Raw genomic sequence first — 11,467 nt, 5'->3', positions numbered from 1 at the left:
ACAGTTAACCTGATGTATTATTGATGCTTATTTGTCCATAGTTGCATTGAATTTGTGTTGAATTGCACTGAATTTGTCTTATGAAGGATAAATTAAACTATTGAAACTATTGTGTTTTGTAAATAAAGTCCATAAATTAGCTGAATATTTTGTGTCTGAATAGCATTTGAAATCATATCTATAAACCACAGCACTGAATATAGAGGCATTAAAATTTCATTTCTCTGCAGCAAATCATGGAAATCTGACTTCCAGAAAACAAATGCACTATAATATAAAAATGATTAGGGGTGACTGTATAACATATTAATCAATTCAATTAATAATTATATCTTTGAACTTAAAAATTTTATATTTTGTTGAATATAACCTTTGCTGTCAACACTAGACTGAAAACCACATGCCGTTTAGAAAAAGTGTCACGAAAAACATCGCGAGGTTTGCTTCTTTATAAATTCGAGCGGAACCACGTCAGGGCCTTCTTCCTGTTATACAGATCACGTAAGTAACACGGAGATCTCCTCTGTCTAGACAATCATAAAATATCTAGTGCATCTTATAGTGTTTTGTAATCATCTTGTTTGCGGTAACATTAGCAATCGCCCCCAAACTTAATTTTAATAAAATGTATTATTAAGTGACTTAGATTTGATTAAATGTCGGCATTGCTCCATGTTAAGCCGGCGTAAGATGCTGGATGCAAACATGGCGGCAAAGCTCGTGTGGAATTGTTGTTTAACAACGTAATTACCCCACATCAGTCTTTAGGTCTTATTTTTTACACTTATCTCATAACAGCAAATGGCGGACGACGCCGGTGCTAGAGGTGGATTCCGTGGAGGTTTCGGCAGTGGAGGCCGTGGTCGCGGCCGTGGACGCGGCAGAGGCCGTGGCAGGGGCCGTGGAGCCAGGGGTGGCAAATCCGAGGACAAGGAGGTGCGCTTAACCCGTTCTCACGAGCTGAGCTATGGAAAGCTTTAAACAGTATCATTACTGTGATTCTAACTAATGTCTGAGACGTTTGGTCCTATACCTCATCCAGGTAGCTAAAATGATTTATTTTTATTTTTAGTGGGTGCCAGTGACCAAGCTTGGCCGCCTGGTCAAGGACATGAAGATCAAGTCTCTAGAGGAGATCTACCTGTACTCTCTGCCCATCAAGGTAACTTGAAGGTGGATTTTGACTTAAAATTAATGTAAAATGGTTTTGTTGTGCTCATGTGTTGATTCTTGTTCATCAGGAGTCTGAGATCATCGACTTCTTCCTGGGGTCCTCTCTGAAGGATGAGGTGCTTAAGATTATGCCTGTTCAGAAGCAGACTAGGGCTGGTCAGCGCACCAGGTTTAAGGTAACCCCCCCCCCCCTTAAAAAATGAGCTTTGTCGCTACCCATTTTTTCCAACATGCCAAATAAACGGATCGATTCCCTGCCGATCCACAGGCCTTCGTTGCCATCGGTGACTACAACGGCCATGTGGGTCTGGGAGTGAAGTGCTCCAAGGAGGTGGCCACGGCCATCCGTGGGGCCATCATCCTGGCCAAGCTCTCCATCGTCCCCGTGAGGAGAGGCTACTGGGGGAACAAGATCGGCAAGCCCCACACCGTGCCCTGCAAGGTGACTGGTCGCTGCGGCTCTGTCCTGGTGCGTCTCATCCCAGCTCCCCGCGGTACTGGCATTGTGTCTGCCCCTGTGCCCAAGAAGCTGCTCATGATGGCTGGCATTGACGATTGCTACACCTCCGCCAGGGGCTGCACAGCCACCCTCGGCAACTTCGGTAAGATCCTCCTGACTCTAGTCACTGATTTGAAATAGATGTTCGAGCCATCATCAAAAATTAGCATCCTTTTAGATAAGCTTGTTAAATATCTTAGGCTAATGTAAGCCATTTGTGGAGTGAGTTCTGCTCTAGCCTCTCCTTGCTCTGCTCAGCCTCACCTGTATAGTGGTGGAGTTGTCGTTATCCGGAGAGATATTAACGAGTATGATGATGCACGGCAGAAAGACTCGCCAGTAGTCTCCTCTGTTCCCCTTTTATGTATTCAACATTCAACCCTGTTGCCCCATAGGGTTACGTTACTCTGCTCCTTTTTATACTAACCTGTCTGTACACTTAACAGCCAAGGCCACCTTTGATGCCATCTCCAAGACCTACAGCTACCTGACCCCTGATCTCTGGAAGGAGACCGTCTTCACCAAGTCTCCCTACCAGGTCAGTACGAAGACTTGTCATTCCGTCAGCAATTGCAGTGATGGTTTTGGAAAGTTTAATGACTTTGATATAAATGCTCATGTTCCTTGTTTTTCCTGCAGGAGTTCACTGACCACCTGGCCAAGACTCACACCAGGGTTTCAGTGCAGAGGACCCAGGCTCCTGTCCCTGCAGCCTCCTAGTGTTTTGTACAGTGGATTAAATAAAAGGTTGTGAAATACCATTCTGTTTTGATTATTCCTACACAAACTCCAACTCCATTAGTTATGTGTTACACTTGGGAGGTTTGAGTCCTGTCATAAAAAAACATTACTGCCATTTCAAGAAAAATGTACATGAGTGGATGTGCATTGTGGATGCATGTGTGGAAAGCTTCTCCCGCTCCCCATCTCCCTCCACTGGCTTCCCATCATGGCCCGTATCAGATTAAAGACTGGTACTGACCTTCCGAGCGGTGAACGGGGCTGCACCCGTCTACATCAAGCCTCTCCTCCAGCCTTACACCCCCCCGCCACCTATGGTCTTCAGACAACCGTCTAGTGGGCCCACTGCTCAAGAGTGCCCGGTCCCAACACAAGCTCTTCTCCTGTCTGGCCTCCCAATGGTGGAATCAACTCCCCACCTCCATCAGGGACACTGTCTCCCCACCTTCAAGAAAAGGCTCAAGATGCACTTGTTCCTGGAGTACAAAGGCACGTAACAATGCTTGGCTGGACCTGATGTTTCCTCTAGGATCACTGACTCGTATTGAGACGTGTTGCTTAGTTGTAACGGTTTCAAATTTTTGTACTTAGAAATATTTTACTGTTTGCCTTTTCAGGTGCACTCTTGTGGGGAGCCGTTGTTCAATTGTAACTAACTGCATGCTCTTATGGGTCTTCCCTTTGGCACTTACTTGGTTTTCCACAATGCTTCATGTTTAGGCTGCTTGCAATGTTTGGGGCTATCGTTATGATCAGTAACCTATGCTCTATTGTAAAGCTCTCTCTTGGAAGTCGCTTTGGATAAAAGTGCTAAATGCATAAATGTAAAGCAATGCAGTCAAGTGAGGGCTAGAAGTTGAAATGAACTCAGCAAAATGAGAACCAAGTAACACTGCAGAATTAATCGAGGATCAGATCCCATAAACATTTATTTTACATTTAATACATGGAAATACGGAAGAGTAGTTTCTAGGCCTTCTGTGCCTCTGCCACCATCCTTTCTTTCTGCTTCATCAGACATTTTCTTGCGCTGGCATAAGCTCCCAGATCCCCATCTAAAACAAAATTAGGGGTTAAGGTTTTGAACAGTACAGCTACAGACGTTGCTTGACATTCATAATTGGTAAGGCATTCTAACCAGTCCACATCTTCATCATAAGGACTGTCATTGGTTTCACAAATCAAATTTTCATCAACTGGTCATGTGCATCATGTGAGGACTGTTGGTGGTACGTACAGCGTGACTGATAGGCCTTGGCCACCTGCTCAAACTGCTGGAGCTCCTTAACACAGTTCTGGTGGTAGCTGTTGCCCTCTCTCTGCTGGCAAGCCCTCAGACGCTCCTGAACAACCTTCACAATCTCCTGGTCCACCTTACTGATAAGAGGGAACAGTAACAACAAAGCACTTAAGAGTTTATGTAAAGATCACAAATACACCATGTCATTTGAAACTACAAGTTACTTTGCTATACAGCGAAATTAGCTTATTATTTGTATTTAACAGGGACCCAACTCAACTGTTGGGCCAGTTAAATAACTTTTACACATCCCTATGCATCCAATTCATAAACTTCCACTCTGCACTAACCACAACCGTTTTAAATAAACAAATGTCTCATCAGCCTAAATATTATTCCAGGTATGTTGTTGCAAGACAAGCAAAGCATGCACACCCCTCCTGGAGGAAAGAAAATACTTAAAAACGTACTGGTCTCTTCTCCATTGCATTTCTGCCTCATAGTAGCACAGGTAGTCTCCCTCCTGGCACTCGGTCAGTTCAGGGACACGACGGAAATTCTGGTGGTAGTAGTAGTACTTGTGCTTGGACTGAATTGCTTCAGCAAAACCTAAACGGTGACCAAAGAGGTTAATGTTAAGACTATCTGATACTAGGTAGGCTAGATTAAGAGAGAAGAGTATACATAGGCGTCTGAGTTGTGTTGATCTGAAATACATTCGGTGGATCGAAGTAATTTGCAGTTTGCTGAAAATGAATGTAACATGAACATGCAAAAACAATAACAAATAGCTAGCTTGGCTATCTCCAATTAACTGCACGAGCTGATAGGCCTAGAACTCTAAAGCTCTAGTTGATGCGAGCTAGCATAGCGCTAACAGATATTGGTGGGGGACACGTAACGGAGCCAAATACTTTACCATACGGCCGATTGATTATTCGTGTGACTTGTTTTCTAGATGTTGTTTTTCTTCGGAATTAATAACACACTGATTCAAGCAAGACAGTCTGATACATGACTTTAAATACTTAACGTTGTTAGTTGTAGTCTAGCTAGGTAGCTCACCTTTGACTGTGGTCACTGGCAGGTCCACGGAATAGTAGTACAGCTTTGACAAGATCAGGGCTGGATTGGGAAGAGTTGTCTGCTTTTCCGCAACGGGAGTTTTCCGGGGAGGCTCCGGATAAGCATCTTTATCGTAATCTTGAGGCATTGCGCTCTATTTCAGCAGTATAATAAATAGTCCCTTCTATTCGACCTCTTCTGCTCTTTTTTTTTTAGGTTGCGCATGCGCGTAGAAATCAACATGGAGAATAGAGGTCATGAACATTCATCCGAGAATTCAGAATATACACATTTACACAGTCACATTTAATACCATTTGATGAGAGTTTATTCAATACATATGCATATACATAATTTTATTCCCAATTACATATTTATAAATGTTTATATTTTTTTGAAAGCAGAGTTCGAAGGTAAAAGGTCAGTGTGGGAGAAGGTTGTTAGTAGGTGCGTTCGACTTTATGCAGCGCCGGCGTTGCCTGCAGCCGCCTGCAGCCCTGCTGACATAAATCAGCCAATGGCATTCTCAGTTTCAAGGCAGCCGGCTGTCGGCGCCGCCGGCGCTTCATGAAGTCGAACTCACCTAATAACACATTATTCTGTGGTGTGGTGAATTTGAAACTCGTTTTTAATTCCACTTTACAGGATCTTTAAAACAATTTCACTGTAAAATCTGTAGAATAATTTGTCCAACTATTGCATGTTCATAAAACGATGTTAAAGAATGAGTATTTAAATGTAGGCTACATCTTCATAAACAGGGCTACATTATTAAATCTAAATGGATGAGATCTACAAATCTAGGGATTTGTAACTTTAAATGGCTGGAGAATAGATCAGAGCAAGGAATGCTCAGTCGCATACAGCGTTACAAAGAAACGCGTTACTGTAATCAGATTACATTTGTCTGTAACGCAGTAATGTAACACATTACTGTTGATAACTTCAGTAATCGCATTACAGTTAGGCCTACTAATACAAAAATCTCTTGCGTTACTTGCGTTACTTGCATTACTGCGATCTGCATATCAGGAGGAGAAAAAAACAACAAATCAAACTTCCCTTTACAGTAGGCTACGTGTGTTTGCTTAAACTTTTAGGTTGATGTTCACAACTTTGTCAGCTTTGTGGTAGCCTATTAAAAAGCATAAAAGAGAGATCTGTACGGTGGCCGAGAGGGGCAAACCAACATTACAAAATCTGATCTGTCCTCATTATAATAAGTCTGAGTTGATTTGGGCATATGTATTGTTATTTGGCAAGTGCATCTCAGGTGATGTCACGGAGTAATCCAAAAGTAATGTAACTAGTAGTGTAACTAGTTACTTTCAGCCCTGAGTAATCTAGTAAAGTAAAGCTTTTTTTTTAAGTAACTAGTAATGTGTAATATATTACTTTTTTTGATTAACTACCCCAACACTGGTCGCATAAAGTTCAGATCTGATGATTTTTTGTTTTCCTTATGTCATTATACAACTTAAATTTAAATTCTGTAGATGTAAATTATGTGGTGTAGTGTTACATGCTCTATCCCTTTTTATTTCTCCCCCTCCACACAGATGGCCTCACCACCTGACCAGCCTAGAATTATGGTGCCCCCCTCTCTCCCTCCCCTCCCACTCCCCTTTCTCCCCCTGACCAGTCTTGGCATAGAGGCTTGGGATAGAGGCTTGTTGAAAGCGAACACGACTCCTTAACTGGGCCAGTCACCAAATTAGAGCCCCCTAAACTGAGTATCATCTTAAGCATAACCCTTACATCAGCCCTTGTTCCTGTCTCTTTCTGTCCCTCGCCTGGACGGCACACACAGACATGGTCAGTCCTCTTCTGCATGTGCCTTTCTTCTTCCCCTCAGGGACAACACTCTCTCCATTAGGCTTAGTGAGAGGGTTCTATTTGTGTTTGTGACTATGGGTCTTGATTTTCCAGTTGATTTTGTGTGTTTGGTGAGGATGTGAGGAATTTGGGAGAGAGTTGTCTTGTCATGGCTGTTTTCAAGGAGACCACGTGCAGTGTAGTAGTGCAATGGCGTCTGCTTTTTTACTCGTGGTGTCAGTCTCTGAGTTCTCATGTTTTCATTCAATCATCAAGATTCTATTCTAGTTTCTAAGTTTGTCCTGGGATTTTTAAAATGTGTTTCCTTAAGTAATTGTTTGCAATGGGGGACATCAGGAAAAAGTTTATTTTTTGTTTGGCAAACGACGCATGTACATGTATGACTAATACAAGTTTTAAATAAACTTTCAGACAAGTAGTTCCAATGTACTTCAAAAAGTAAACCTTTTATTATTATTATTTAAACTTTTCATGAGGTTTATGGGACTTATAATTATAAATAATGACATCCTGACATAATTACATTAATTTACATTAATAAGAATGTGATTAGCTTCCCATTCAAATTGTTTAATTTAGGGAATTTAGTACATTCAGTTTTACAACTTTGTCTTTCAAGTGGTTGTGCTCCCTGTCTCTCATGTCTGCAAGTGAGATAGTGTTTGTGTGTGTACACACAGTAACAAAAACACACACAAACTGAAGACACACAACAAATGTTGCCACTTGCGCAGAGAAGCCGTTGGGCCAAAGAGGGGGGCAAAAAGACATGGCCATTCATTCTCAGAATACAGCTCCCCTCCTCTGTCTCTTGCCTCTTCCTGACATCTGTTCTGGGTACTTTGCCAGGCTAACATGTGTGTAGGGTACTCAGAGGACATAAACGTATGAATAGTGGTTTTGTGAATGGGGTATCTCTAATGCTCACTGGCAGGAAATGGATCTGGGTCCAGATTTCACTTTGCTGTTGATATTAAAAATCAAGTTGGTGGCTGTTTAACTGACCTGCTCTATTGAGCACAGGTTTTCATGTACATTATTTATAATGTAATTTTTTATGATGGTGAAAATAGAGGGTCTAACAGGACATATGTTCCCCATGCCATAGCTCTAACATAGGACATATTTAACGAATGGTTGTGAGCATGTGTAAATATGTGTACAACTTTACCTTACTATTCCAGTCTCATCGTAAATTCCACGCTCCGCGTCATGGGCACATGGGCTTCCTGCCCCACAAGCGCAGCAAGAAGCACAGAGGAAAGCCCCGCACCTGGCCCAAGGATGACCCCAACCTGCCTGTCCACCTCACCGCCTTCCTTGGGTACAAGGCTGGCATGACCCACATCCTCAGGGAGATGCATCGCACTGGGCTAAGTATGTACACGCTGGGCAACAGTAGGGTTACTGGTGAAGTTATACATTGAAGGGATTCATTCCTGCATTCATAGTTTTTGAGAATAACCAGAGTGGATCTATCTTGTCTGAATGCACTCCTGTTAAGGGGTTTCAAGTTCAACTTTCGAGTTGTTTTCGAGTCCCTCATCAAAGTTAGTGGGGGTATTTAAGGGACATGTGACTTTCAATACATGTCTGGGTTTCTACAGTCATCAATAAAATGGGGCTACACTCCAGGTATTGTCTTGGGATTCTGTCATCATCCATTGTCTCTCTGTCTTCTGGGAGTTTTGTCTCTTCTGAGCCTGTCCCTGCTTCACCCCCTCACAGAACAGTCCAAGAGAGAGGTGGTGGAGGCGGTCACCATCATTGAGACGCCGCCCATCATTGTGGTGGGCATTGTGGGTTACATCCAAACCATCCGTGGCCCGCGCTCCTTCAAAACCATCTTCGCTGAGCACATGAGTGACGAGTGCAAGCGCAGATACTACAAAAACTGGTGTGTGTGTGCGTATGTGTGTTTGTACTGTGTATGTGACTTAGTAGTGTATTTGTGTGTGTTGGTAGTTGATACTACTGTTGTTAGCACAACGTTACCTTCCCCAACTCTTCCAGGTTCAAGAGCAAGAAGAAGGCTTTCACCAAGTACAGCAAGAAGTGGCAAGATGAGACGGGGAAGAAGCAGCTGGAGAAGGACTTTGCTGCGATGAAGAAATACTGCTCAGCCATCAGGGTCCTTGTGCATTCTCAGGTAAGCTCACATAAACTCTATAGAGTCAGTCTAGAATGTTCTATATTTTGCCCCTTAAAACCTCCCGTCTGAGTCCTAGGACTTTGTTTCAGATTGACACACCACCATACCCCTGGGGGTTCACACACCTGACAACTACCCTACCCTAACCCTAGCCTAGCCTCTTGGAAAGAGCAAGGGTGGGGAGGAGTTATCCTTATGATCGGAAAGAAACCCTCCTCCGACCATCCATTCTAAATCTTCTAGTCCCCGTCCCCCCCTTCCCCCCCTCCACTGCAAACAAATGCATGTGTCCACTCCACTTTCCACCCCTGTGTCCGGGAGGAGTGCTCCAGTATGGAGTTTCAAATGGCAGTTTAAAAATAATCCTTTAGGGCAGACACTGGCAGCACGTGGAAAATAGCCACAGGGGAACGGACATGTTGGCAAACACCACTGTGTGTCTGTGTGTGTTTGCGCAAGTACTCTTGTGGGTATTGAAGTGTGTAGGAGTGTGGGGTTTTTGAATATATGTATGAATTCATATTACATCATGTTTATGGGGATCCATAAGAAAGAACCAGTGCACTGTTCCACGTGTATGTGGAAATAGTGCAGTAACTGAGCCCTGAATCCTGCCCCCTCCCCCACCCTCCCCCACACCCACTACCACACACACGCGCATATACACACTCCAGGTGCGCCTGCTGCCCATCAAGCAGAAGAAGGCTCACGTCATGGAGGTGCAGCTGAACGGAGGCACCGTCTCAGACAAGGTGGACTGGGCGAGGGAGCGCCTGGAGCAGGCCGTCCCTGTCGCCTCCGTGTTCTACCAGGACGAGATGATCGACGTCATCGGAGTCACCAAAGGTCACGGCATGAAAGGTAGGAGGAGCCAACAGCTACCCTGCAGCTGTGATGGGGATAAGCAGCGATGGAGGAATGATATGTTTACGATATCGGTGGTCATTTGTGTATATCCTTTTTAAGAACGTTTGAAGGTTGTCTCTTTGAATGTGTGAAATTTGTTTGGTGGAAGTGTGTGCCGTGTGCAAACATCTCACACACACACAAACACACACTACACTCATAACCTTGTCATAACCTTGGCCTTGGGTCCTCACCTGTGTTCTCTTGTAGGAGTGACCAGCCGCTGGCACACAAAGAAGCTGCAAAGGAAGACCCATAAAGGCCTGCGCAAGGTGGCGTGTATTGGAGCCTGGCACCCTGCTCGTGTAGCCTACACCATTGCTCGTGCCGGCCAGAAGGGCTACAACCATCGCACTGAGCTCAACAAGAAGGCCAGTCTTACAACCTAGCATCATAGATGGATGACAGAGAAAATTATATATTTATATAATATTGTGTTTTTATACAATCTTCTTTACATAATCTACTTGACAGAACAAAATCAATTAACAGATTTCTTAAGCTTTCCTAAAACTCATTACACTTTATTAAAGGTTTTCACATTGTACCAGTGTCTCTGAGTGTGGGTGAAGTTTATCTAAAGGCTGCCCTGCATCTACAGATCTATCGCATTGGTAAAGGGTTCCACGTCCAGGATGGAAAAGTGATCCACAACAACGCCTCCACCATCTTTGACACCAGCCAGAAGAGTATCACCCCCTTGGTACAAATCACCTCAACAGGACCTCTGTTCTGCTAAAAATGGGATTGGAGCAAATTGGGTTAATTAATTGGGATTATTCTCTATTGAGGCTAATATTTGGGTTTTTTCTCTTATCGGTCTACCTACTCCTCTCCTCCCTATTGTTCTCTGTAGGGAGGCTTCCCTCATTATGGAGAAGTGAAAAACGACTTCTTGATGATGAAGGGCTGTGTGGTTGGACCCCAGAAACGTGTCCTTACGCTGAGAAAGGTAGAGAACCACCATGTTCCATGTAGAGAGCTGGACATTTGTAAAAATGTCAAATTAAATGCACATACAATGGTTAGAATACCATACTTCTGTGACTCTAATCTATAATGGTTGGGTGATCACGTAATAAGACAAATACCAACCTGCTTCTTAACCGTGCTAGTGTTCAACCAGGATAACTTGTTTGTGTGTGTGTCTCATAGTCAATGCTGGTACACACATCTCGCAAGTCTAAGGAGACCATTGAACTCAAGTTCATTGACACAACCTCCAAGTTTGGTCACGGTTGCTTCCAGACCGCCCAGGAAAAGAGGGCCTTCCTGGTGAGTGTGGTGTGTGTGTATATGTGTGAGACTCTGTGTGTTTATGTGCATATGTACTGTTGTGAGCTGTCCAGTGGGGTCTGATATTCAATCCTCTATGTTGATAGAACATCCCTGTGCAAAATGTGTGTAGGTTTAACCCCTGACCTCTTTGTGACCTGCAGGGTCCCTTGAAGAAGGACCTGAAGAAGATACCAGAGCCAGTGTCGGAGGAGTCCTAGATAAATTGATTTCTACAACTGAAAACATGTACAAAACATTAAAACAGTCTTACAACAGCTAATGTGTATCTCTCTTTGCTTTGTGAGTGAAATAAGAAATAGTCCAATATCTTTTGTATGAATGTATTTCTGTATGAAAAGAATACATTTGCTTTTCTAGGTTTAAGTAATTTGCTCTATCTCACAACACACTGAATAAAAACACTTTAAACGGATACATTCTTTATTGTCTTTTAGAATTAAGAGCAATTAAACTGTACAAAGGAATCCATGCAGACTGAAAGTCAATACTGGCAAGGTGAGGGGTGGCTGGGTAGGGGAGGGGAGGTGGTGGGAGGTGGTAGAGAATAAGAAAAGAG

At 43.5% G+C, this 11,467-nt stretch overlaps 3 protein-coding genes across 3 annotated transcripts; 2 read left to right on the top strand and 1 right to left on the bottom strand.

Annotated features, from left to right (window-relative positions):
• Positions 1-481: 481 nt before the first annotated feature.
• On the top strand, positions 482-2,433 carry rps2 (ribosomal protein S2). Its single transcript, XM_067233268.1, has 7 exons — positions 482-501; positions 799-936; positions 1,073-1,162; positions 1,242-1,349; positions 1,442-1,775; positions 2,119-2,210; positions 2,312-2,433. The coding sequence occupies exons 2-7, from the start codon at positions 802-804 to the stop codon at positions 2,390-2,392; spliced, it is 840 nt and encodes a 279-aa protein (XP_067089369.1). The 5' UTR covers positions 482-501; positions 799-801; the 3' UTR covers positions 2,393-2,433.
• An 880-nt stretch (positions 2,434-3,313) lies between these two features.
• ndufb10 (NADH:ubiquinone oxidoreductase subunit B10) lies at positions 3,314-4,930 on the bottom strand. Its single transcript, XM_067233178.1, has 4 exons — positions 4,719-4,930; positions 4,124-4,262; positions 3,651-3,790; positions 3,314-3,468 (listed from the first exon to the last, which is right to left on the bottom strand). The coding sequence occupies exons 1-4, from the start codon at positions 4,864-4,866 to the stop codon at positions 3,383-3,385; spliced, it is 513 nt and encodes a 170-aa protein (XP_067089279.1). The 5' UTR covers positions 4,867-4,930; the 3' UTR covers positions 3,314-3,382.
• A 1,478-nt stretch (positions 4,931-6,408) lies between these two features.
• LOC136940875 (large ribosomal subunit protein uL3-like) lies at positions 6,409-11,165 on the top strand. The gene is made up of 10 exons (XM_067233203.1): positions 6,409-6,533; positions 7,739-7,931; positions 8,283-8,451; positions 8,568-8,703; positions 9,381-9,567; positions 9,823-9,983; positions 10,214-10,315; positions 10,469-10,564; positions 10,768-10,887; positions 11,052-11,165. Exons 1-10 carry the CDS (start codon positions 6,531-6,533, stop codon positions 11,106-11,108), a joined length of 1,224 nt encoding a protein of 407 aa, XP_067089304.1. The 5' UTR covers positions 6,409-6,530; the 3' UTR covers positions 11,109-11,165.
• The last annotated feature ends 302 nt before the right edge of the window (positions 11,166-11,467 follow it).

This window comes from Osmerus mordax, chromosome 3 (genome assembly GCF_038355195.1).
Source record: "Osmerus mordax isolate fOsmMor3 chromosome 3, fOsmMor3.pri, whole genome shotgun sequence".
Taxonomy (NCBI): domain Eukaryota; kingdom Metazoa; phylum Chordata; class Actinopteri; order Osmeriformes; family Osmeridae; genus Osmerus; species Osmerus mordax.
Note: the sequence above shows the minus strand (reverse complement) of the source record. Positions and strands in the feature narration are given on the sequence as shown.